This window comes from Punica granatum, chromosome 3 (genome assembly GCF_007655135.1).
Source record: "Punica granatum isolate Tunisia-2019 chromosome 3, ASM765513v2, whole genome shotgun sequence".
NCBI classification, from domain to species: Eukaryota; Viridiplantae; Streptophyta; class Magnoliopsida; order Myrtales; family Lythraceae; genus Punica; species Punica granatum.
The window spans coordinates 20133674-20157997 of record NC_045129.1 but is presented as its reverse complement, the minus strand read 5'-3'; the positions used below and the strand labels follow the sequence as shown (position 1 = coordinate 20157997).

The following is a 24324-nucleotide window of genomic DNA, read 5'->3' as shown; positions in this document are numbered from 1 at the left end:
CGACTTGTTGTGAGTTAGCCATCGTGTCGGATGCGGGAAGCTATGGGTTTCCTTTCTTTTCCTTTTTCATTGTCCTGTTTATGGCTGGGGGGGAAATCATGCGTATAAAAAAAAAAAGGAAAACAAAAGCTTTGTCTCTTCTTGTTATGTTATCGAAGCAGCTCTATGGATTGTCTATGTTCATTGTTTATATCTCACTGCTATTAGATTGACATCAGCACTTAAATCATGTCTTCCATATATTAGTGGCAATATGATCTTTAATTTTGTATTGGGTTGGAAAAATATATTATTGAGCATTCAATAAATGTACCAAATATCAAGTGCCTACGTAAAAAAATGCCTTTGCGGCAAGAAGAACTTTTTGTCATTGACAAGCAATCTGCCCTGTCAATAATTGTTTATTTCTCTCACCTACATTTATAAGTTTCCTATTGTAAAACAACCCGAATGATAGAAAACGATATTCTATTAGATATTTCATGTATTGAATCCAGCTTCTCATTCCCTTAGTTGAAAATCTAGTTGATTTCCTTCGCATTAAATCTTTAGGCTCCAAATATGCGCTGTACTTAGTGCGAGACGCTTAAACTCTTAATGCCTGTTCTTATCCGAGCTTAGTACATTTTAGTGAGCTCATAGTAATTAGTATATCTACTTAAGACATCTATTTGCTCTCAAGAAGTGACGCCGGATTCTTAAACACTTGAAGGCAAAGAGTGCAAATACTTCCCTTTGTTTGAGAAAGGAAAAGGAAGAGTGTGCGGTATTAAAATAATGGATACCATAGGGACTGGATTGTAGACTATGGTTCTATAAGAGATGATTCTTTGCCAGCCTCAAACAATATCACTTGCATTTGTATCATGATCTTTCTGGTGATGCATTTTTCCCTTCTATTTGAGAAGGAATTTGCTGCGTGTCCAGTCTTGCTTGGAAATCGGGGCTAAATTCCTTATTGAATGGTGTTACCTACTTTGGTTGTTTTAGTATTTAAATTTTTAGGACAAGGTACAAGTTGCAGATGATGAGATTGTTTTCTTTGGATATTTATGATATATGGGCTAAATTAGTTAGCTTGAATTAATACCTCAAAATGTATATACACGCGTTATGATGGATCAGTAATCTGGATAAACTATCTAGAGTAAGAATTTGATGAGGATCGTGGACATGACAATGAGGCTGATGCACACGAGCTTGGAAGTCGGACTCGTGAAGCCCTTTGGAGAGTTGAAGCACAAGATCTTGGAGGCTTGCATGTTCTGAGTGGGCCAATCGCACGGGCGAAGGCCAGACAAATCCAACAAGCTATGAAGAGCTTGTTGATGGGCTTTTTGGGCCAAGAGGAGTCTAATTCAATTGGGTCTCCAAAGGGCTTTATTCAACTGACTTGCCATGAGATGCTGAAAATGGAATAAAAGACTGCCAACTATTCTAGATAGCCTTTATTTAGTTTCCTTTGTTATTTCTAGCTTTAGGAAACTAAGGCTATTCCAGTTCCCTAGTTTATTAGTTTCCAGTTTCTCCTAGGCTTATATAAAGGAGACTGAGCAGTTGATCATAGGTAGACTATTCTGGTATTTCGGTGAGATTTTCTCCTTTGTTCTTCATTGAACTCCTTCGAACGAACAAGTGGGACAACTTGTGATTGTTCGGTACACTTTGATATTATTGGTTATTGTTTCTTCATAAATAACGGGTCAATAATCCTTGTCTTGATATTATCGGTTCTTGTTTCTCTATAAACAATGGGTCAATAATCCTCTTTATCTAAATGCGTGTTTGGCGATTTGGGAATCGATTCAAGTTGGTTGTCGGGTTTCACAATCCTTCGTGAGGTCCGCATCATTTTGATATCAGAGCATCAGGCTCCAAATCAGGTTTATCCAATCCTTTACGTTTCAATTCGTTGAATTTCATTCCATCTAGCTTGTTCGTTCTGGATTGATGAAGGTTTCGATTTGAGGACAAATCCTTTTGAAGAGCAGGGGAATGATGAGGATAGTGGGCATGACAATGAGGCTGATGCACACGAGCTTGGAAGTCGGACTCGTGAAGAGAGAGCTGAAGTACAAGATCTTGGAGGCTTGCATGCTCCGAGTGGGCCAATCACACGGGCGAAGGCCAGACAAATCCAACAAGCTATGGAGAGCTTGTTGATGGGCTTTTTGGGCCAAGAGGAGTCAAATTCAATTGGGTCTCCAAAGGGCTTTATTCAACTGACTTGCCATGAGATGCTTGTCAGCACCCCATTTTGGTCCACCGGCTCCGACAGAGGACCTCCGATCAAAGCTCGGGACACTATTCACTATCGGAAAACCGGAGGCGAACGTGAGAGCACAGAGTCATGAATGACAAGAGAAAAGCAGGGTCCACTAGGAGAGCACGAGAGAGCAATCGGAAGAGTAAACAGACGACGAGCCCCGAAGCAACAATAGCTAGCACTGTGACACTATTCATCACCGAATCACCGAATCATCGAAAGGTGCCCAATGTGGGACTCTAAAAATCCCTCTCGGTGCCAAAGTAGCCAATGACACGCCCGGGCGCGTTTCTGGGGCATCTTGCTTAAACCGGGATACCCCCTAACTCTCGCGGACGCCTTTTCTAACAGGGCTCCCGGGCGCCCGATCCACGGACAAGTAAACGACACCCGGAAATGGGCCTGCAAGCACCCAGGGACCACCGGGATCACGGAAAAAGCTTCAGATGAACTTTCGAAACTCGACTTGGTTTCCCGAGGGACGTTTCAGTGGTCACAAACGCCTCCCGGCGAGTCTTCGGGGCATATTCATGGCAAACAGAGACTACAACGATCCACGAACACCTCGAGACATTCGGGAAACACTGAGAAAGCCCCGGTCGCAAGTCCCTAGGTCTCCTCCGGCTATTGGTCTTCGGTCAGGGACAGCGAGCCAACAATCCTGCGCGGGACAAAAAGCTCACCGAAACGGACACTACAATGCACAAAGGAGCAATTGGAGAACGGGGACGATCAACTCCACTACAAGTGTCCAAACGGGGCAAAACCGACTCTCGAGGCGCCGAGTCACCCGAACGTGCGTTCACAAGAAATATGGCGATATTAGGCTCATTCAAATTCTCTTCGTGCAAGCATTCCAAATCTATTAATTAATCGGATCATAGGGGTCGGATGCGCGATCAATCGAGCCTCGAGCTTTTCTCGGCTTTTCTCCTAGTGAAATGGGACCTATAGCTCAGCCAAGCCAAGCCCCAAGCCACGGCTCAACCCCAGGAGCCACGACTCAACCCCAAGCCATGGCTTGGTCGCATCAAGCCGCGGCTACTCCCCATGGCCGGCGGCTCCAAGGGCTCTCATCTTCCCTCCACCACCCATTTAAAATATCTTCTTACACACACTCACATCTATCACCTCCCATCACCTCCCATCACTCTTTCTCTTGCTTTCCCCACACTCTAAGTGACCATTCCCCCTCCCTAATCCCTGTTTGGCACGCTCGGGACTGTCCACGAACGTCTAGATCCGTCCCTTAGGAGTCCAAGGAGCCCGATCTTGCATCGTGCCATGGTCGGAGCTAGCGTGCCGAGTCTGATCTTTCCAAGCTACCACGGTCGCTGCCCTACGGGTGCTCACTGCTCGTCGCGACCAGCCGAGTCTTGCGACTCCCAAGGCCACTTCCCCAACTCTTTCCTTCGTGCATCGAGGCTAGGTAACATCCCTCTACGACTTAGAGAAGTTAAGATCCTCGATGCTTGTTTGTTATGAAGTGTTAGGGCGATTAATAAACCGGAAGCATGAAAGTTACTATTTTTCTTCTAGATTTGGGCTTCCCATGCAACCCATGCATCGTTACATGTTTCATTTTCTTTACTACGTCCCTATGTTGTATAAATATGCATGCATAACGTGAAATGGCCCGAATCTAAAGGGATGAGACCGACATAGACTCAAGAGAGTCATGGAGCCTCTCGGCCGAGCCTCATGGGGGGAGCCGTGAGCCTCTTTGGCTCTCTAGGGTCCATGACCGTCTCATCCTTCCAAATTTAGCCATTTCCATGGTCGTGATGTCCCTAATCGTGGTTGAAATGTGATTGCGCGACGGGAAAGGCTCGGAATCTAGGAGGGAGAGGCCTTAGAGGGGTCAGTTGTGTCAAGGAACCTACGGCCATCTCTCTTGCAATGGGGGCCGTGAGGATCCTTGGCCCACCCGAAGCCTTGGAGCTCTCCATTTCGTGAGGCCGTGCATTTCCCGTGGTTTACATCCGAGTTTACCGTTAAATGAGTCAATATCGTTTTGTGATTCGGTGAATATGGTGTTTTGAGTGTGTTTTACGTGTTTATTTGCGTAAATCGAGATCATGTTGATATTGGCTTAATGTAATGTGTGTTATTCTCACGTGTATGTGTGCGCACCCGAATGTTGACTCTCGTCGGGGCACGCATACGCGTGGGCCGTTCGCGTGGCTTGGGAGTGTCCACCTTCCCGTGGGGGACGCGTGACGGACATGCGTGAGAAGGAGTCGCCACTTACCATTTTACGACTCGGAGTCGAGGGCCGGTAAGTACCCAAGTCTAGGGGCATGGATACACCTAGTGTGCTAAGCCATATGGTCTGGCGGAACCTGAGTTCCAAATTCGGGAGTTCGGTTACGTATGGGCCTATATCCGGTACGCCCTTTCGGTACTCTATTTGTCTATGGCTTGCCGTTTTTTTTGTTTATTTACCGCGTGAGTTAAGTTGCACCCTCCTTGCCTGTCTTGACACCGTAAATTCGTGAGCACTCTCAGGCCTTTTCTACTCATCGACCGGGGTCCTTACATTGACTGAATGAAAATACAGAAATGCTTGCATAACTGAAGATACAGACGCTGTACTATATTTTGGACCCTGTCGATTTGCATCAAGCCAAATATTCCACTCGTGCATGCCGTGAGTTTTGAAGGACCGAAACCGAAATTAATGCAACGCGGGCTCATGGAGCCGGGGGTCGGGTTCGACCGGACCGACGGATAACAGAAGAGTCGCTTGACTCTCAAGATAGCCGTGGGACGGGTCGAGCTCCCGGGTCATGTCCTGACCACGACTCACTCATCCTATCCGAGTTGTCTTTCCACTTAGACATCACTAAGATTGGGATGTTGAGTCGAGGCAAGACCCGATGCCGCACTCGGGTTACGCGCTCTCAGTGTGCATGAGCGTTGGACCCGTGATCGATAATTTTTGGGGCGTTGGACCCCATGCAATCGTCTCTTATGAGTTTAGGCTTGAACCGCGATGAATTCAGCAAATAACTGACAAATACAGACAAGTGCATGTAAAATAAATGCAGAAAATAAAGCATGCCAACTAATAAATGCATGTGGATGTATGGATGCAAGCAAGCGATGTATTTATGCCGAGTTTATGTGAGTTCACCGTTTATTTATCTTGGATTTACTTGACAGATAGTTTAAAGCATGTGTGAGTCTGTTTTAGATTGCTTCTGTTTGGTTTTCTGTCGCGTGCATGGTTAGTTCATTACCGGTGCATGTGCTTTGGCTGCGCGTTTGTTCTCGGCTTTGTGAAAGTCTTTTAGTTTCCGCTTGTTATGGTTCGGTGAGAACCGGCCAGTAACCGAAGAAAAGAGACCGTTTGATAACCTAAGGAAATCAATACTGTCCCAGCCCCTTAAAAGGTATGCCCGCGGGATCTCTCGGTTCCCTTGAGTTAGGAATGTTCTCTTTACTCAAGTTTATGGTCTTTTCTCACTTTTTACAGTTCATTTTAGCGTAGTCGGTGCCGCCATGATCTCGTGTATTTTTATGCAACCATTCGAGCGGAATAGATAAAATGGCACCGACTCATGCATCAACAGTGCGATAAGTAAGGCATGATGAGTTACACTCATTCATCCACGAGCATACATCGTTACATGTTCGGAATAACAAAATAAAAGTGCATAAACGGAACTTGCAAGCCAATAAATAAATCCCGCCTTATGCCCCACAAGCCTAAAGACTAAGAGTCCTTGTCTTCTCTAAGTCGGGGAAGAGCATACCTGGCTTCAGGATTTATGGAAAAATTTGCAGAGAAGACGTCAAAGTATCAGCACGAACAGACGCGAGCAAACGAACGCACGAACGGTCATCTTCAAGCGTGGGCAAGGGCAATCGATCACCGGACGAGCTTTGGCATGCACAAACGTGCGGGTGGGTGTATGTATGCACGGCAAGAATGCAAGGGCAGCGCGGGACGCACGGAAATGCACGGACATGAACGAGCGAAGGCACGGGTAGCACGGGGCCGTGCTGCTTTCACCCGTGTTGGAGGATTTGGCACCTTCTTCGCTCGAAACTTAGGCTAATGGTTCCTAATCTTTTTGGAGAGCTTTGGGAGGATTTTGGGAGTGTTTTGGGAGTATTTTGGGAGAGAATGGCTGAATGCAATTGTTGTCTTGAATGAAGAATACCCACGGGTATTTATAGAGGAGCCTTAGGGACTATTTTGCAAAATTTAAGTGCAATTGACTTTGCAAGTTGATATGGCCGGTGCAAAGGGGTCCAATGGGGTGTTAAAATTGATTCAAATTGGTTGGAAGTGAGTTCGCATGAGTTGGAATTGAATGGGAATGGAAGAGAATGCAACTTGCATATTTCGGCTAAAAGGAGGAATGGTGGGCTGCCGACTCCTTGCTGGTGGGGTCCACACGTTTTGAGGTCAGCCATGAGGTAAGGGAGGGTCCCACAAGGTTTGGAAGAAAATTGGTGAAATTCTGGCTCCGGTTTGAAGCGATTCCGAGTCCCGTAGCTCAAGTTATGGCTAAATCGGCAATGCTCGTGAAAAACCGAATCAAATGAGCCCAATATTGACCTCTTTGTCCTCTTGGAAGCGCTCGAATTGCCTCTCATGAATGCTTGAATTGTCTTGAGCAATCACATGACTCGAGGAATAAATTCGGGACATTCATGGTGCGGTTTTACGTGCATTATACGTTTTTGCACCGAATGCTCAGTGAATGTTCATTGAATGATCAATGTGCTCGTAAAATGAATCGAATTGATCCGAATTTGTCGTGTTTGAGTACTTTGAGACATTTTATATGTCTCGTGAAGTTTGGGCCAATTTTGCTCGAGTCGGAGGCCTGGAACTGAAATTGGCTGTTTCCGGCACTTATTCAGTGGTTTGCACGCTATTCTGCTTCTTTTGCCTGTTCTGCATTTTATTCGGGCCGAATGACTATTCTACCCCTACCCAGGAGTCGAGGGTTGACTTTTGCTCATTTCGGTCAAACAGAATTGAATTGGCCATTTCTGTCTGCAGATCCCGCATCTACGTTCCATGCCGGTCGTTTTGGCATATTTTGCTGTTTTCGCAGAACGGTGGACCCAAGGACCTTTTTCTGATGCCAAATGACCATTTTGCCCTTGCTAAATAGAGGAAATGACCATTTTGCCCCTAGGAGGCAAATGACCATTTTGCCCCTGAATGTGTGGCTTGCACTTCAGTGGGAATTATGGGGATATTTGACGTGCCGGAGATGTCTGTATCCTCTGTTCTATCACAATAAGCCTTGCTCTGTTTGTTAAGCCCGTGCATTTGGACTGTTCCCGGCTTTTACCTGAGCTTTATGGTCGATTCCCTGAATGTGCTGGGATAGACTTTTGATCTATGACCAAGTATTTTGATGTGCCCGATGACCACTAAATGCTCTGTTCTATTGAGAGTGGGCCCCGATTTGCCTTCTGTGCGAGTGCTTGAATCCATTTTGCAATTGGTGGGAGATGTGAATCGTGTGTCTGATAAACTTAAACTTTCTTTGATTCGATGCATCTCTTTTCAGTGACTGCCCTTGCTTGCCATGGTATCCTTGGGTGCTCCTGACCTTGTACTGTTGTGCGTGTGAAGCCTGTGATTGGAGTTGCTGTGTTGCTCGTCTGGGAGCCGGTGAGCCAAAATGGGGTGTTGACAGCTTGCCCCTCTTTGGTTGCATGCTCGAGTAGAGGATGTAACCAAAGAGTATAAGAAGCACCTATTTTGGATCCGGCGACCATCGTAATGCCTATTTTTGTGCCCTCCTTTCATCCTCAAATTTGCTCAATTGTCATGCCCTAAGAATGGTGTATGAAAATGATGGGTGCTTTTGGCGAAAGTGCCTGCATAAAGAAAAGTGCGAGAGTTAGAATGTATTGCATAAATAGAAGGTGCCTTTGTGTAATTGGAAGTGCGGTGCATAATTGAAAGTGCACTATATAACTGAAAAGTGCATTGCAGAATCGAAAGTGCTTTGCATAATTGAAAGGTGCATTGCGAAAATGAAAAGGTGCACTGCATTCCTAAGAAGGTGCACGCTAATTGAAAAGTGCATTGCGGAAATGAAAATGTGCACTGCATTCCGGAGAAGGTGCACGCTAATTGAAAAGTGCATTACGGAAATGAAAATGTGCACTGCATTCCGGAGAAGGTGCACGCTAATTGAAAAGTGCATTGCGGAAATGAAAATGTGCACTGCATTCCGGAGAAGGTGCACGCTAATTGAAAAGTGCATTGCAGAAATGAAAATGTGCACTGCATTCCGGAGAAGGTGCACGCTAATTGAAAAGTGCATTGCGGAAATGAAAATGTGCACTGCATCCCGGAGGAGGTGCACGCTAATTGAAAAGTACATTGCGAAAATGAAAATGTGCACTGCATCCCGGAGGAGGTGCACGCTAATTGAAAATTGCGTTGCGGAAATGAAAATGTGCACTGCATGCCGGAGGAGGTGCACGCTAATTGAAAAGCGCGTTGCCGAAATGAAAATGTGCACTGCATCCCGGAGGAGGTGCACGCTAATTGAAAAGCGCGTTGCAGAAACGAAAATGTGCACTGCATCCCGGAGGAGGTGCACGCTAATTGAAAAGTGCGTTGCAGAAACGAAAATGTGCACTGCATCCCGGAGGAGGTGCACGCTAATTGAAAAGTGCGTTGCCGAAACGAAAATGTGTACTGCATCCCGGAGGAGGTGCACACTAATTGAAAAGTGCGTTGCAGAAACGAAAATGTGCACAGCATCCCGGAGGAGGTGCACGCTAATTGAAAAGTGCATAATTGAAAAGCAGTTGCATAATTGAAGTGTCGCATGGGGCGCGGAGGGAACAATTGCAATTTGCTTGTGCTTGCTGCGGATGATGCTGAGATTGGATATTTTGCGGCTTGTTGCAAGATTGTAGTGCGTTTGTTGCAAGCAGTTCAACGATTTTGGCCTAGGGACTTGCATGGGAGAAGATCGTGCGTGCGCGCCAATCCGGGCATGCGAAGACACTTGCCTGCAGACAATACCAGGGCAAAGGTCAGTGCTAGGTATGTCGAGTGCTAGAAATGTGCAATTTTGATTTGCTTGACGCCAAGTCTTGTAAGGCAGTGCATAATTGAAAAGAGGTTGCATGACTGAAGAGCAGTTGCATAATTGAAAAGCACCGCATAATTGAAAAGCTGTGCATAATTGAAAAGCAGCGCATGAGCAGAATGCTAATGCAAAAGGGATTGCGCAGAGCGCGAGAATGTTTGTTGCGGTTGCGTTCTATTGAGCTGGCGATTTGTGAACAGTGCTGCTGGGCATTTGTTGTTTGTCGTGCGGCTAGGTTGCATTGATGATGAGTCGGGGTCTCCCTGAGGACCTATTACTCTTGATTAAGATGGTCATCTGTTGAATGAGGCAGACATACGTCCGTCCTGGCGAGACGCGTCTTGGAGTCCAAGGTCGCGCACCTGCGTGCAGGAAAATGGCTTCTAACAATTGTTGTCAGTCATGCGGAACTCATTAGGATTGCAATGCGTTAGAGGAAATCTATGCAATGATGTTTCAGGGACTTTGACTGCGGTGACCATTTTAAGGGATGGCCGTGTCCCTGACTATGACTCTGAGAGAAAGGCTTTTTGCAGAACGAGCATGGCTCATGAGTTTTGCATAAGGATGTAGGGAAGGATTTTGGAATCCTCCAAATCAAGGATACGACTACTCGACCCCATTTCGAAGGATGCCTCGTGCCCAGAGAGTCAAAGAGAGAGTTTGCTTGCATTGATGATCGCCGAACCACTACTTGCTGTAGCCTCACGCAGGGTGTTGCTGTTGCGGTAACTGCTTGTTGATCTGCCTAAAACTGGCTTTGCACTGGGGTATTTGCTCGCTCATTGAATAAAGGCTTATTTTGCTGCTGGAGCGGTTGCTCGTAAATCTGCTTGAAGCCTCTTTCGTTGCTTGGGCGTCGCTTACTGGTTCGTAGGAATTCAATCTCGCCGCTGGGGCGGTTGCTTGTTGCTCTACTAGGAGTTGGGCTCGCCGCTGGGACGTTTGCGTGGTGATCTGCTGGGGGAGCTGACTTTGCCACTGGATTGGTTGCTTGCTGCTCTTGTTGGAAGCTGGTCACGCCGCTGAGGTGATTGCTTGCTTGGGATGCCCCCGGTCTCGCCACTGAGGCAGTTGCTTGCTAGTTTGTTGAGGCAATTGCTCATTGCTTCACATGGTGCGATAGCTCATTGCTTAACCTGGGGCGATTGCTTGTGATGCGAGACTCGTGCTCCATGGAGGATCGCCTACGTACCCCATTGGATAGGGGATCAGAGTCTGCCGTAGTTCTTGCCGTGCGGTACCTGTAATCCTGGCATCAATCGTAAATCATGTGAGAAATACAAATGCAAGATAGACTCAGGTGGGCATAAAAGGTTGTTGCAACACAGATCTTCAGTTTCGAATCGCCTGAGCAACCCGTGAAGAATTTTACTTCGACAGTGCGAGTGGGTCCTTCTTTCAGAGGCCTAGATATGAGGCCTTCAGGGCTCCCGTTAGCCATGCCTAGGCATATTGAGACCTCCCCGACGATGCTCCAGCAGTTCTATCGTTTGTTCGACACGCCCGTCGACTTTGGACCCTTATCATTTGGATGCCGTAGGGCGACTGCATTTGCAACCCGTTTGGGGGTTTCGGTTTAGATTTGGTCAGAATCGATCCGACCATTTCCAAAGTGTTATGACTAGACCCCCGGAGAGGAATGTCTGGGATTTTGGCTCTGTGGTAGCCTGTTAAAGGGTGGCTATGACCCATTTGGAGGTATGCAAAGACAAAGAGAAAAGAGAACTTTGGAAGCACATTGCCCCAGGCTAAAAGGATACACGGGTTCACGCCTACAGCGAGATGTACCCCCATTTTCCTTTGTCGCTTTGTTGTATAGATTGTACCGAATTGCTTGGACAGCGTGTTCAGTTGCCCACTATGCTTGAGGAAAGTTCCCTCTTGGACAGTTGAATGGTATTGGGGAGCCGATCGGGGATCGTGTTGAAATAGATAACCTGGCTACTTTCCTTGGGGATGCCTTGTCCACACGATGTGTGAGAAACTAGGGGGAATTTGATCTATCTCTCGTTTTGCTCTCCTTTTGCTACGGTCACCCACCTCGGGGCCGCTCCTCTCAACCTAAAGGGGAAGAGCTCTCCTTTTGCCACAATTGCCCCAAAGGGTTTCCAGTCGTGCCTCTCCTTTTCCCTAACTTTTGCCTAGGCCGCCCCAAAAGGGGTTTTCGACCTAGCGGACTCGATTCTTTTATCTCTCGAGTTTGCAAGGGCGAAGGGTTCGAAGGATTCAACCTCCGAATGTATTCTTTTCAGTCTCCATCGAGGAGTTGTGTCTGCTGCTCCCCATTCCTCGGGGTTCATTGATTTCTCAGGATTGGCGGCGCTGGAGTTTGAATCTTGGCGGTGCCTTGTTTTGTTCATTGGCGGGTTTTTCCCGCGTCTTTTCTCTCTCTCTCTTCGTTGGTGGGTTTTTCCCGCTTCTTTTCGCTCTGTTTTTTTCTTGCAACTGGGGTTTGTTTTGTGCCCCGTATCTTTGTTTGGAACTCCTCAATTTTGCATCGCCGAGGTCGCTTTGATGTGCTTCGCCTCGTGGAGACTCATCGCGTGTTGCTAGCCCTATTTTATGAGGACCAGCTTTCTTGGAAGTTTTGACTCTCATGCATTTGAAAGTTGAACTTCGTGTCATTTGCCTTTGCAAGCTTTACATGTGAATTCCCCCTTGTTGTCTAGAAAGAAAACGTGGAATTGCCCCATGTGGAATAGTGAACCGAGGTTGCCTCGGTGCGAATGTTGAACGGGAATGCCCCGGTCATCATTTGTTGAAGTGGCCCGGGGCAGGCACCTTGTGCGATTGTTGCCCCCAGTCATATCTTGTTCCTCTTACAATGTGTGCTTTTCCGAGGGCACACGCTGTTGAAGTTGCTGGATGTTCAAGGAAGACGGTTGCATCGATGCTGAGTGATTCACTCAATTGTCCTCGTCTTCGGCTTCGTAGGGGGTACCTCATCGTCGGACATCTCCTTCGTCAAAGTATAAAGAAAAGGTCCGAGACGAGTTCTCGGGGAAGCGTGAACTCGCGCATCGCCCTTCGCTTGTGGTTAATGTGCCCCTGTGAAGAATGACAAAGAAGACAATGCATTAGGCGATTATGCAGGGAAATATGTGGTAAGAAATATGGGGTGGTCCCATGGGAAAATCCCTTTTTGTCCTGCCCGCGACCCATGGGGTGCCGCGTGCAGACGACATTTGTTTCCGAGAATCTGGTCATCACCACTCTGGAGTCGTTAGACTGTGACTGGGGCTTACATAAGTATGTTTTCCCTAGTTGCGAGTAGGCATGTGCAGTCGTCCTAGGGAAGGCTCGAGGAGCCGGGTCCCACGGGGACAAGCGAGTCGAACATGTCCGACAGAACTAATAGGGCGTCTTCGAGACTGTCCTAATGCTCCATTTGAAGAATTTGTTCATGTCGTTTGTGGGAGTGGATTAAAGCAAAAGAGAGTTGTAAAGAAGACTGCGCGTGTTGCCCTAGTGTTTAGTCGGTGGCGACGGCAGAGGGCGGGCGGGTAGGACCCATTCTTTGGTCGGGAGCGCGACGGTGCTGGTGCCCACTGTTGCTGGCGGGTGGGTCATGCTCTGTTTGTGGAGCTGTCACTTTCGGTCTTTGCAGTGAAAAGATTAGACTTGCTCTTCAGAATATCGCTTGGATGATTTGAAATCCAAGTCGATTTTGGACTTCAAATGAGCCTAAAAGCAGTAAGTGCATGGTGTCAAAACCTGGAAGCAATAAATGCTGGGCCAGGGCTCGAAAACAGTAAATGCAGAGTCGAAACCCGATGCTTGGCCTGAACCCAATGCAGTACATGCAGGGCCAGAGCCTGATGCAGGGCCTGAGCCCAATGCAGTAAATACAGGGCCGGAGCCCGATGTTGAGCCGGAGCCCAATGTAGTAAATCCAGGACCGGAGCCCGATGCAGTCAATATAGGGCCGGAGCCCAATGCAGTAAATGAAGGGCCTGAGCCCGGTGCAGTAAATGCAGGGCCAAAGCCCAATACAGTAAATGCAGGGCCGAAGCCCGATGCAGGGCCTGAGCCCGATGCAGTAAATGCAGGGCCGAAGCCCAATGCAATAAATGTAGGGCTGGAGCCCAATGCAGTAAATGCAGAGCCAGAGCCCGATGCAGTAAATGCGATGAATGCATGCATGATAGGAAAGTGCAAGAAATGCGAAAGCAAAGGTCAATGCTGAGGAACAGCGCAGGGCGCTGCAAAGCGGTGACTCTGATTTGCTTGCGATCTTTGTGGAGAGAGGGTGGGAGCTCAGTGTTGAAATCCCAAGGAGCTGGATGAGAGACGTTTGTTATTTCAATTGTGGTCGTTCAGTATTCAGGCTGCCTTCTTGTTGGGGGTTTCCTGCAATGGGGAATGGAAAAACAATGAAGGAACAAAAACTGTTCACAGTTTTGACCCAAAGAGGTGGGAATTGAACTCGCCTGGTAGGCGTCATGCGAGCATGGGAAGGGATATGGACCGGGGTGTCAAGAGCGTAGAGACATGCTCGCACGACGCGAAAGTGCGTACTCAGTTGCGCTGGTGGAAATGCTTAATTGCGCCAGGAGACATGTGCTCGGCTATGCGATGACGCGCCTTGTGGTGCGAGGCGGGTGACAGGGATGGACTCTGCCTCTAGTCATGGCACATCTTGACGTAAAGACCACAGTGGGTCTGACTGGGAATGCGAGCACAACTTGCCTATCGAGAAGGAATGCATGATAGTTGTAAAACAATAAATGGAAAGCATGCTATGCATGAATTTTCGAAAGCTAATGCTGTCATTCGCACTGATTAAGGAAGCTTTAAAATACGATGCAAATTTTAGGAAAACCAATCCTAAGTTCATCTTCCATCGCATTAGGGAACGGATGAGCATTGCCGTGGAAAGCGACAATCCTAGGCTTAGGGTCCGATAACTATCCTAAGGTGGGTATGCTTGTCCTCGAGCCCTTTTTCTAGATTTTTCCAAGGTAATGTTCACCCGTGCCAATTCCTGATCACGTCTCTGCAATTCTGCACGGGCCTGAGCAAGCTCCTTCTGGAGTTGGCGCTGATCAGTGAGTTGTTCATCCCTCTCTGCAACTAGTTGGCGGAGGGAATCTCTTTCAGCCTTGAGACTAGCAAGCTCAATCTGAACAGCCATGGAAGGTGCTTCAGGTGACGTCTGATCCGCTGGTCGTGATGCATCATCTTGCGCAGGAGGACCCCATCGGTGGAAGTGTAAGATATATTCCTCCGTAGCCTGGAAGTCCTGCTCATCCTGAGTGGGGAATTCAGGAAAATATGGATGCTCAATGATTATGGCGTGCCATGTCGCCAATGCCTGTTCGATCTCACTTTGACGATCTACGGACTTCTGGTCCTCCCGCCAAGTGTATTCGAACTTGGTTCGTGCCATGTCCTCGGGGATTGTCTATAAACCACCGAGCTGCCTCATTACCCGCGATGGGAAGTAAGTGGTGGACCCCGCATGACTAATGAGTGGGATTCCGTTAAAATCGGCGCATTTGAGAGCCATGGGTCCGGGTGGCATCCACGCGGCACGCCACTTAAAGCTCCTAGGAGACATCTCGCGAAAAACATTCATCCACTCATTAATCTTGCGTTCTTCCACTCGCACGAAAGGTAGCAATCGAGAAATGATTGATTCTTGTTTTGCAAAATACATAACCGGGGCGTACAAGACCAAAGGGGAATGCATGACTCTGAAGCCAAATTTGCAAAAGGATTGGGGATCCTCTTATCCTTCGGTCGCGTGTTTTCAATACATGGTCGAGGGACCGAATAGTCTCGGTTACGAGGGCCACCTCATACCCGTGTCCTCCGACCACTTGGAAGACAACGCTAGCCAATGCTGCATCGATTAAAGCACGCGAACGAGGGAACAGAATGGTCCCAAAAATTAACAGTAAGAAAGCGTGGCATAAATCTTTCCGAATAAAATTCCCTTGAACTTTGCATGCCCGGGTTTTAATGAAAAGAATAAGTTTCTCGATTGCTATCTCCGTACCCCCTGAATATGCGAGTTCTAAACGCAAGTGGGAGGTGCGGACCCCGAGTAGGCGCGAAACCAAAGTAGGCCGAGTTGTGCAGAAGTTGGGCTTTATGATATCGTTTGCAGACACGATGCGACCGAGGAGGGTGCGATATTCCTCGATCGTGGGCGTGAGCTCATTGCCCTGGATGTTGAAAACAGCATAATCCGGGTTCCAAAAAGTAATGGCTGCTTCAAGGAAATTCCAATCAACGTTCCGGGTGGCCAACAGAGGTATGTCTCCGATGAAAGCGGTGATGTAGTGTCGATCGATTTGGCGCAGGGTTGTCCATATCTGAGTAATTTCCTCGAGAGGTGGCGTGATTCTTTCGATGCGCGGACAGGCAACTGAATGCGACATCCCTTACCAAGATGAAAGGAAGATCAACTTAGGACTCATCAATGCGAACGACATCCTAATTTTGGAAATTGTATGATGCATGTGTGCAGAAAGATAAATGCCCACGGCTTAATGTTTTGGTACAAGGTACAAGTTCTAAAAATGAAAAAGACTCAAAGTGGCACGCAGGCCGACCCGACGGACTAATGTTTGAACCTGTTGGAGGATTTTATGGAGGCTCCTGCAAGATGTATGGTTTAGTCCTACAAGGACCGTGCTACCAATGGATGGGGGCCCCCGACTCAAGGGGATCAATTCCTTGAAATCGGGCGGGGATCTTTGGAGGCCTAATCGACGGTCCAACCGTGCGACGTACCCTTACTCGGAACCCCTATCTAACCTCGGCTTCCCATAGGTACTTAAGACTAAATGATATGCGATGCAGAATGGCATAAATGTGCATAAAGTAAATAAGCAGTAATTTGCATAAAGCAGTAAATAAACAAGCAAGCAGACAAACAGAATCGAGCCTGAACTCTCTAAATGTCCCCAGTGGAGTCGCCAAGCTGTGCGCACTCGAATGTTGACTCTCGTCGGGGCACGCATGCGCGCGGGCCGTTCGCGTGGCTTGGGAGTGTCCACCTTCCCGTGGGGGACGCGTGACGGACATGCGTGAGAAGGAGTCGCCACTTACCATTTTACGACTCGGAGTCGAGGGCCGGTAAGTACCCAAGTCTAGGGGCATGGATACACCTAGTGTGCTAAGCCATATGGTCTGGCGGAACCTGAGTTCCAAATTCGGGAGTTCGGTTACGTATGGGCCTATATCCCGTACGCCCTTTCGGTACTCTGTTTGTCTATGGCTTGCCGTTTTTTTTGTTTATTTACCGCGTGAGTTAAGTTGCACCCCCCTTGCCTGTCTTGACACCGTAAATTCGTGAGCACTCTCAGGCCTTTTCTACTCATCGACCGAGGTCCTTACATTGACTGAATGAAAATACAGAAATGCTTGCATAACTGAAGATACAGACGCTGTACTATATTTTGGACCCGGTCGATTTGCATCAAGCCAAATATTCCACTCGTGCATGCCGTGAGTTTTGAAGGACCGAAACCGAAATTAATGCAACGCGGGCTCATGGAGCCGGGGGTCGGGTTCGACCGGACCGACGGATAACAGAAGAGTCGCTTGACTCTCAAGATAGCCGTGGGACGGGTCGAGCTCCCTGGTCATGTCCTGACCACGACTCACTCATCCTATCCGAGTTGTCTTTCCACTTAGACATCACTAAGATTGGGATGTTGAGTCGAGGCAAGACCCGATGCCGCACTCGGGTTGCGCGCTCTCAGTGTGCATGGGCGTTGGACCCGTGATCGATAATTTTTGGGGCGTTGGACCCCATGCAATCGTCTCTTATGAGTTTAGGCTTGAACCGCGATGAATTCAGCAAATAACTGACAAATACAGACAAGTGCATGTAAAATAAGTGCAGAAAATAAAGCATGCCAACTAATAAATGCATGTGGATGTATGGATGCAAGCAAGCGATGTATTTATGCCGAGTTTACGTGAGTTCACCGTTTATTTATCTTGGATTTACTTGACAGATAGTTTAAAGCATGTGTGAGTCTGTTTTAGATTGCTTCTGTTTGGTTTTCTGTCGCGTGCATGGTTAGTTCATTACCGGTGCATGTGCTTTGGCTGCGCGTTTCTTCTCAGCTTTGTGAAAGTCTTTTAGTTTCCGCTTGTTATGGTTCGGTGAGAATCGGCCAGTAACCGAAGAAAAGAGACCGTTTGATAACCTAAGGAAATCAATACTGTCCCAGCCCCTTAAAAGGTATGCCTGCGGGATCTCTCGGTTCCCTTGAGTTAGGAATGTTCTCTTTACTCAAGTTTATGGTCTTTTCTCACTTTTTACAGTTCATTTTAGCGTAGTCGGTGCCGCCATGATCTCGTGTATTTTTATGCAACCATTCGGGCGGAATAGATAAAATGGCACCGACTCATGCATCAACAGTGCGATAAGTAAGGCATGATGAGTTACACGCATTCATCCACGAGCATACATCGTTACATGTTTGGAATAACAAAATAAAAGTGCATAAACGGAACTTGCAAGCCAATAAATAAATCCCGCCTTATGCCCCACAAGCCTAAAGACTAAGAGTCCTTGTCTTCTCTAAGTCGGGGAAGAGCATACCTGGCTTCAGGATTTATGGAAAAATTTGCAGAGAAGACGTCAAAGTATCAGCACGAACAGACGCGAGCAAACGAACGCACGAACGGTCGTCTTCAAGCGTGGGCAAGGGCAATCGACCACCGGACGAGCTTTGGCATGCACAAACGTGCGGATGGGTGTATGTATGCACGGCAAGAATGCAAGGGCAGTGCGGGACGCATAGAAACGCACGGACATGCACGAGCGAAGGCACGGGTAGCACGGGGCCGTGCGGCTTTCACCCGTGTTGGAGGATTTGGCACCTTCTTCGCTCGAAACTTGGGCTAATGGTTCCTAATCTTTTTGGAGAGCTTTGGGAGGATTTTGGGAGTGTTTTGGGAGTATTTTGGGAGAGAATGGCTGAATGGAATTGTTGTCTTGAATGAAGAATACCCATGGGTATTTATAGAGGAGCCTTAGGGACTATTTTGCAAAATTTAAGTGCAATTGGCTTTGCAAGTTGATATGGCCGGTGCAAAGGGGTCCAATGGGGTGTTAAAATTGATTCAAATTGGTTGGAAGTGAGTTGGCATGAGTTGGAATTGAATGGGAATGGAAGAGCATGCAACTTGCATATTTCGGCTAAGAGGAGGAATGGTGGGCTGCCGACTCCTTGCTGGTGGGGTCCACACGTTTTGAGGTCAGCCATGAGGTAAGGGAGGGTCCCACAAGGTTTGGAAGAAAATTGGTGAAATTCTGGCTCCGGTTTGAAGCGATTCCGAGTCCCGTAGCTCAAGTTATGGCTAAATCGGCAATGCTCGTGAAAAACCGAATCAAATGAGCCCAATATTGACCTCTTTGTCCTCTTGGAAGCGCTCGAATTGCCTCTCATGAATGCTTGAATTGTCTTGAGCAATCACATGACTCGAGGAATAAATTCGAGACATTCATGGTGCGGTTTTACGTGCATTATACGTTTTTGCACCGAATGCTCAGTGAATGTTCATTGAATGATCAATGTGCACGTAAAATGAACCGAATTGATCTGAATTTGTCGTGTTTGAGTACTTTGAAACATTTTATATGTCTCGTGAAGTTCGGGCCAATTTTGCTCGAGTCGGAGGCCTGGAACTGAAATTGGCTGTTTCCGGCACTTATTCAGTGGTTTGCACGCTATTCTGCTTCTTTTGCCTGTTCTGCATTTTATTTGGGCCGAATGACTATTCTACCCCTACCCAGGAGTCGAGGGTTGACTTTTGCTCATTTCGGTCAAACAAAATTGAATTGGCCATTTCTGTTTGCAGATCCCGCATCTACGTTCCATGCCGGTCGTTTTGGCATATTTTGCTGTTTTCGCAGAACGGTGGACCCCAAGGATCTTTTTCTGATGCCAAATGACCATTTTGCCCTTGCTAAATAGAGGAAATGACCATTTTGCCCCTAGGAGGCAAATGACCATTTTGCCCCTAAATGTGTGGCTTGCACTTCAGTGGGAATTATGGGGATATTTGACGTGGCGGAGATGTCTGTATCCTCTGTTCTATCAAAATAAGCCTTGCTTTGTTTGTTAAGCCCGTGCATTTGGACTGTTCCCGGCTTTTGCCTGAGCTTTATGGTCGATTCCCTGAATGTGCTGGGATAGACTTTTGATCTATGACCAAGTATTTTGATGTGCCCGGTGACCACTGAATGCTCTGTTCTATTGAGAGTGGGCCCCGATTTGCCTTCTGTGCGAGTGCTTGAATCCATTTTGCAATTGGTGGGAGATGTGAATCGTGTGTCTGATAAACTTAAACTTTCTTTGATTCGATGCATCTCTTTTCAGTGACTGCCCTTGCTTGCCATGGTATCCTTGGGTGCTCCGGACCTTGTACTGTTGTGCGTGTGAAGCCTGTGATTGGAGTTGTTGTGTTGCTCGTCTAGGAGCCGGTTAGCCAAAATGGGGTGTTGACACTAGAAGATGGCCGCCAAATCTGGTTGGAATATGCCTTCTAGAATATGCTTGCTTTCCTTAGTTGTCTTCAGATTACAAGAGCATTATAAGTTCCTCCCTAGGTTATTTTTTAGAGAACTTTTCTGCCATTTTACTATCTTGTGTGAGAGATATTCTCCAAATTGTTCTTGTTGAACTTATGCTTCAAGGGTTGCAAGTCGATTACTTGTAGTTCTTAAGCTTCTTATAATATTGGTTTCTAGCTCTACATAGCTACGGGGTCGATATTCCACCTTTCGAAATCTCTATCTTGGACGATCCGGGATTTGATTCCATATTATTGTTGCTGGGTTCCGCAACAGGTTCGACGGGATTCGCATCATTTTGGTGTAAGAGCTTAGGCTCCAAATTGAGGTTTCATATATCCTTGTTCTTACCTTGTTCATCATTCTGGAATTTTTTTTTCTTATCTATCTTCCATTTCTATCCTTTTCCATTTAGTCTTGTCTAGTCTGTTCATAGAGATCCAAAAAAAAATCGTCCAAAAAAAAAGAAAAAAAGGATCAAAAACAAAATAAAAAACAAAAAAAAAAGAGAAAAGGATCTGAAGTGGGCGAATAATTTATTGAACAATTTGCTGTCTTTGTGTTGTAATTGGTCTGTGGTGAATTAGAGTGATCGATTGTTTCGCCGATTACACCGGCCTTAAGTTGATCTGTCATAGTTGCTCTCATTCTTCTTTTTTTTTCTCCGATCATATTTGTGTCAACTCCATCTTTGATTCGTCCGGGCTCATTCCTTTCACATACATCTTGTTCATCCATATCTCTTCGCTTCTTTACTACTTGGAACTGATATTATAAGTGGCTTGAGCAAACAAGTAATTTCCTCAAGGACATGTAATTAGATTGCTTAGTTCCTCCAGAACTTTGTGGAGAAATCTACGAGAGGAAAAAGGCAAGAGCGGGTGAGATCATCAGAGGGTAAAAGCCATTGTATCGAGTGAAATACGAGAGTTTGTGTGACATCGATTAGAGAGTAAACACGTGAGGGAGTGATTGTGAGGTCCTTTTACTCTAAGATTTCTTTGCAGATTTCAACATGTCACAAGAAAATAGCGGGAGACTTGAACAAAGCAGTGGAGGGCCTAATCAGAGCACAATCATTTGGGCTATGCAACAACAATTTGAGCGAATGAACAAGGTGCTCAATACGATCAATGACCGGATGGAGAGGCATGATGAGCGGATTGACCAGTTGCGACAAGCTCCCAATCAGCACCCAAGGAGGAACAATAACCGATAGCCGGCACCTACTATTGATCCATTTGATGACCACGAGAAGGGATCCTATGATGATGAGGATGATGTGTCTTCCATTGCCACAATGAGACGAGCTCGAGGAGCAAGGGCTGAGAGGCCATGGCGCGGACGTGGGAGGCACCAAGAAAGAGACACCATTGATCGTAATATGGGATCCATCAAGTTGACCATTCCTCCGTTCCAAGGCAAGAGCGATCCCGATGTGTACATCGAATGGGAAAGGAAGGTTGAGTTAGTTTTTGATTGTCACAAGTACTCCGAGGAGAAGAAGGTGAAGCTTGCAGCTGTGGCATTCACCGACTATGCCATAGTTTGGTGGGATCAATTGACGGTGAGTAGACGCCGAAATGGGGAGCGACCTATTGACAATTGGGAGGGCATGAAAGCTGTCATGCGGAGGAGGTTTGTCCCATCCCATTACTACCGGAATTTATACTTGAAGCTGCAGAATCTTAAGCAAGGGTCTAAGACCGTGGAGGAGTACCACAAGGAGATGGAGATTGCCATGATTCGCGCCAATGTTGAGGAGGATCGAGAGGCAACCATGGCTCGGTTCATTAGTGGACTTAATCGGGAGATTGCCAATATTGTGGAGCTGCACCATTATGTGGAGCTTGAAGAATTGGTACACATGGCTATGAAGGTTGAGAGGCAGCTCAAGAAGGGGGGACGAACGTCATCCAGATTCGAATCCTCTAATTCGAATTCAAAGTGGACTTCCAAGTTTGAAGGGGCTGGACCTAAATGGGCTGGTTCAAAGCAAGAGGAGAAGGCTAAGGGAGACAAGCCCGCAACCAAGCCATCATATGATTCTAAGGAGAGGGGTAACTCTTCTTCCCAACCTCAAAGAAACCGTGATGTAAAGTGCTTTCGTTGTTTGGGTTCTGGTCATTATGCTTCTCAATGCTCGAACAAGAGAGCCATGATTATGTTAGATAATGGGGAGATTGAAAGTGCGGATGAGCATGTGAGTGACGCGGACTCCATACCATCACTTGAAGATGCCGATGATGTGGAGCATGCTGTATCGGGTCAAACTCTTGTTGTTTTGAGAGCTCTACATGTGCAAGCCAAAGAAGATGGTGATGAGCTACAAAGAGAGAACATTTTCTACACTCGATGCCACGTGAAGGATCGAGTATGTGGACTGATTATTGATGGAGGAAGCACTGTGAATGTGGCAAGCAAGCTAATGGTGGAGAAGCTTGGTTTGAGCACTCAAAAGCATCCGAGGCCATATAGGCTTCAGTGGCTGAATGAGAGTGGTGAATTGAAGGTGACAAAACAAGTGTTGATCTCATTTTCTATTGGGAAGTACCATGATGAAGTTTTGTGTGATGTAGTTCCTATGATAGCCAGCCATTTCTTACTCGGAAGGCCATGGCAATTTGATCGAAGGACTACACATGACGGGTACAAGAATCGGTATAGCTTCATCAAGGATGGTCGAAACATGACACTTGCCCCGCTGCCACCACATCAAGTGTTCGAAGAGCAACTCCAAATCAAGAAGTCCAGTGCTGAGAGTTCAAAAGAAAGTAAGAGAGTGGCTGAACCAAAAGAAAAAGAGAGTAAAAGTGAGAGGAAAGAAATTCGAGAGAAAAGTGAGAAAGATAGTGAAAAGAAAGAAAAATGTGAGAGTTCAGCCATGAGAAGAAAAGAGGGGAAGAAAATGAGTTTCTTCACAAAAGAAAGAGAGTTAGAGAGTGTTAGTAAGGATGAAAGGCCAATGATATTGTTCTTGTACAAAGAGGCCTACTTATCTACTAAGTTTAATTCATCTTTGCCTAGTGTTGTGATTTCTCTTTTGCAGGAGTTTGATGATGTGTTTCCTGAGGAGATGCCACCGGGATTGCCACCAATCCGTGGGATCGAACATCAAATTGATTTCATCCCGGGAGCACCCATTCCAAACCGGCCAGCATATCGGTGTAGTCCCGAAGAAGCAAAAGAACTCCAAAAGCAAGTTGATGAGCTGCTGACCAAGGGCTATGTTCGAGAGAGCATGAATCCATGCTTTGTGCCCGTGTTGCTTGTTCCAAAGAAAGATGGCACATGGAGAATGTGTGTGGATTGTCGAGCTGTGAATAAGATAACGGTAAAGTATCGCTATCCTATTCCTCGATTAGATGATATGCTTGATGAATTGCATGGTTCCACTATATTTTCTAAGATTGTTTTGAAGAGTGGATACCATCAAATTCGCATGAAAGAAGGAGATGAGTGGAAAACAGCATTTAAAACCAAGAGTGGATTGTATGAGTGGTTAGTGATGCCATTTGGATTAACTAATGCACCCAGCACATTTATGCGCCTTATGAATCATGTCTTGCGTGCTTACATTGGAAAATTTGTTATTGTTTACTTTGATGATATTCTGATTTATAGCAAAACTGAGCATGATCATATGGATCATTTGAGGTGTGTTCTTGAGGTGCTGAGGCATGAGAAGTTGTATGCTAACCTTAAGAAGTGTGAAATTTTCTTGGAAAGTGTTGTTTTTCTTGGTTTTGTCGTAAGTTCCAAGGGTGTGGAAGTGGATGAAGAGAAGGTGAATGCAATCCGGGAATGGCCTACACCCACTACCATTGCTGAGGTCCGAAGCTTCCATGGCCTTGCTGGATTCTATCGAAGATTTGTGCGCAATTTTAGCACCATAGCTGCTCCTTTGACCGAGATCATCAAGAAGGAAGTTGGCTTTAGATGGGGCAAGGAGCAAGAGAAGGCATTCAATACCTTGAAAGAAAAGCTAAGTTCTGCTCCTTTACTGATTTTACCGGACTTTTCTAAACCTTTTGAAATCGAATGTGATGCTTCCGGTATTGGTATAGGTGCCGTCCTTATGCAAGAGAAGAGGTCTATTGCTTACTTCAGTGATAAGCTCAACGAGGCTGCGTTGAACTACTCCACATACTACAAGGAGCTCTATGCTTTGGTGAGGGCTTTGGAAACATGGCAGCATTACTTGTGGTCCAAGGAGTTCATCATTCACACCGACCATGAGTCCTTGAAGCATTTAAAGGGTCAAAGCAAGCTGAACCGAAGGCACACACGTTGGATCGAGTTCATCGAGATGTTTCCCTATGTGATCCAATACAAGAAAGGTAAGGAAAATGTAGTAGCTGATGCCTTATCCCGCAGGTATACTCTTATCTCAACTCTTGATGCCAAGCTTTTGGGATTTGAATATA

General features: G+C 46.6%; 1 protein-coding gene across 1 annotated transcript; it reads left to right on the top strand.

The window, feature by feature from the left end:
• Positions 1–21197: 21197 nt before the first annotated feature.
• LOC116200449 lies at positions 21198–24033 on the top strand. The gene is made up of 5 exons (XM_031531298.1): positions 21198–22679; positions 22947–23231; positions 23319–23398; positions 23522–23858; positions 23965–24033. Exons 1-5 carry the CDS (start codon positions 21198–21200, stop codon positions 24031–24033), a joined length of 2253 nt encoding a protein of 750 aa, XP_031387158.1.
• Positions 24034–24324: the final 291 nt, after the last annotated feature.

Bases quoted from the DNA above. Each gene is read 5' to 3' on its own strand.
- LOC116200449 (XM_031531298.1), top strand. From the start codon at position 21,198: ATGAGACGAGCTCGAGGAGCAAGGGCTGAGAGGCCATGGCGCGGACGT. The intron at 22,680-22,946 runs GTGGCTGAACCA...TCTCTTTTGCAG, and splicing joins GTTCAAAAGAAAGTAAGAGA to GAGTTTGATGATGTGTTTCC. The intron at 23,232-23,318 runs GTAAAGTATCGC...ATTGTTTTGAAG, and splicing joins GAGCTGTGAATAAGATAACG to AGTGGATACCATCAAATTCG.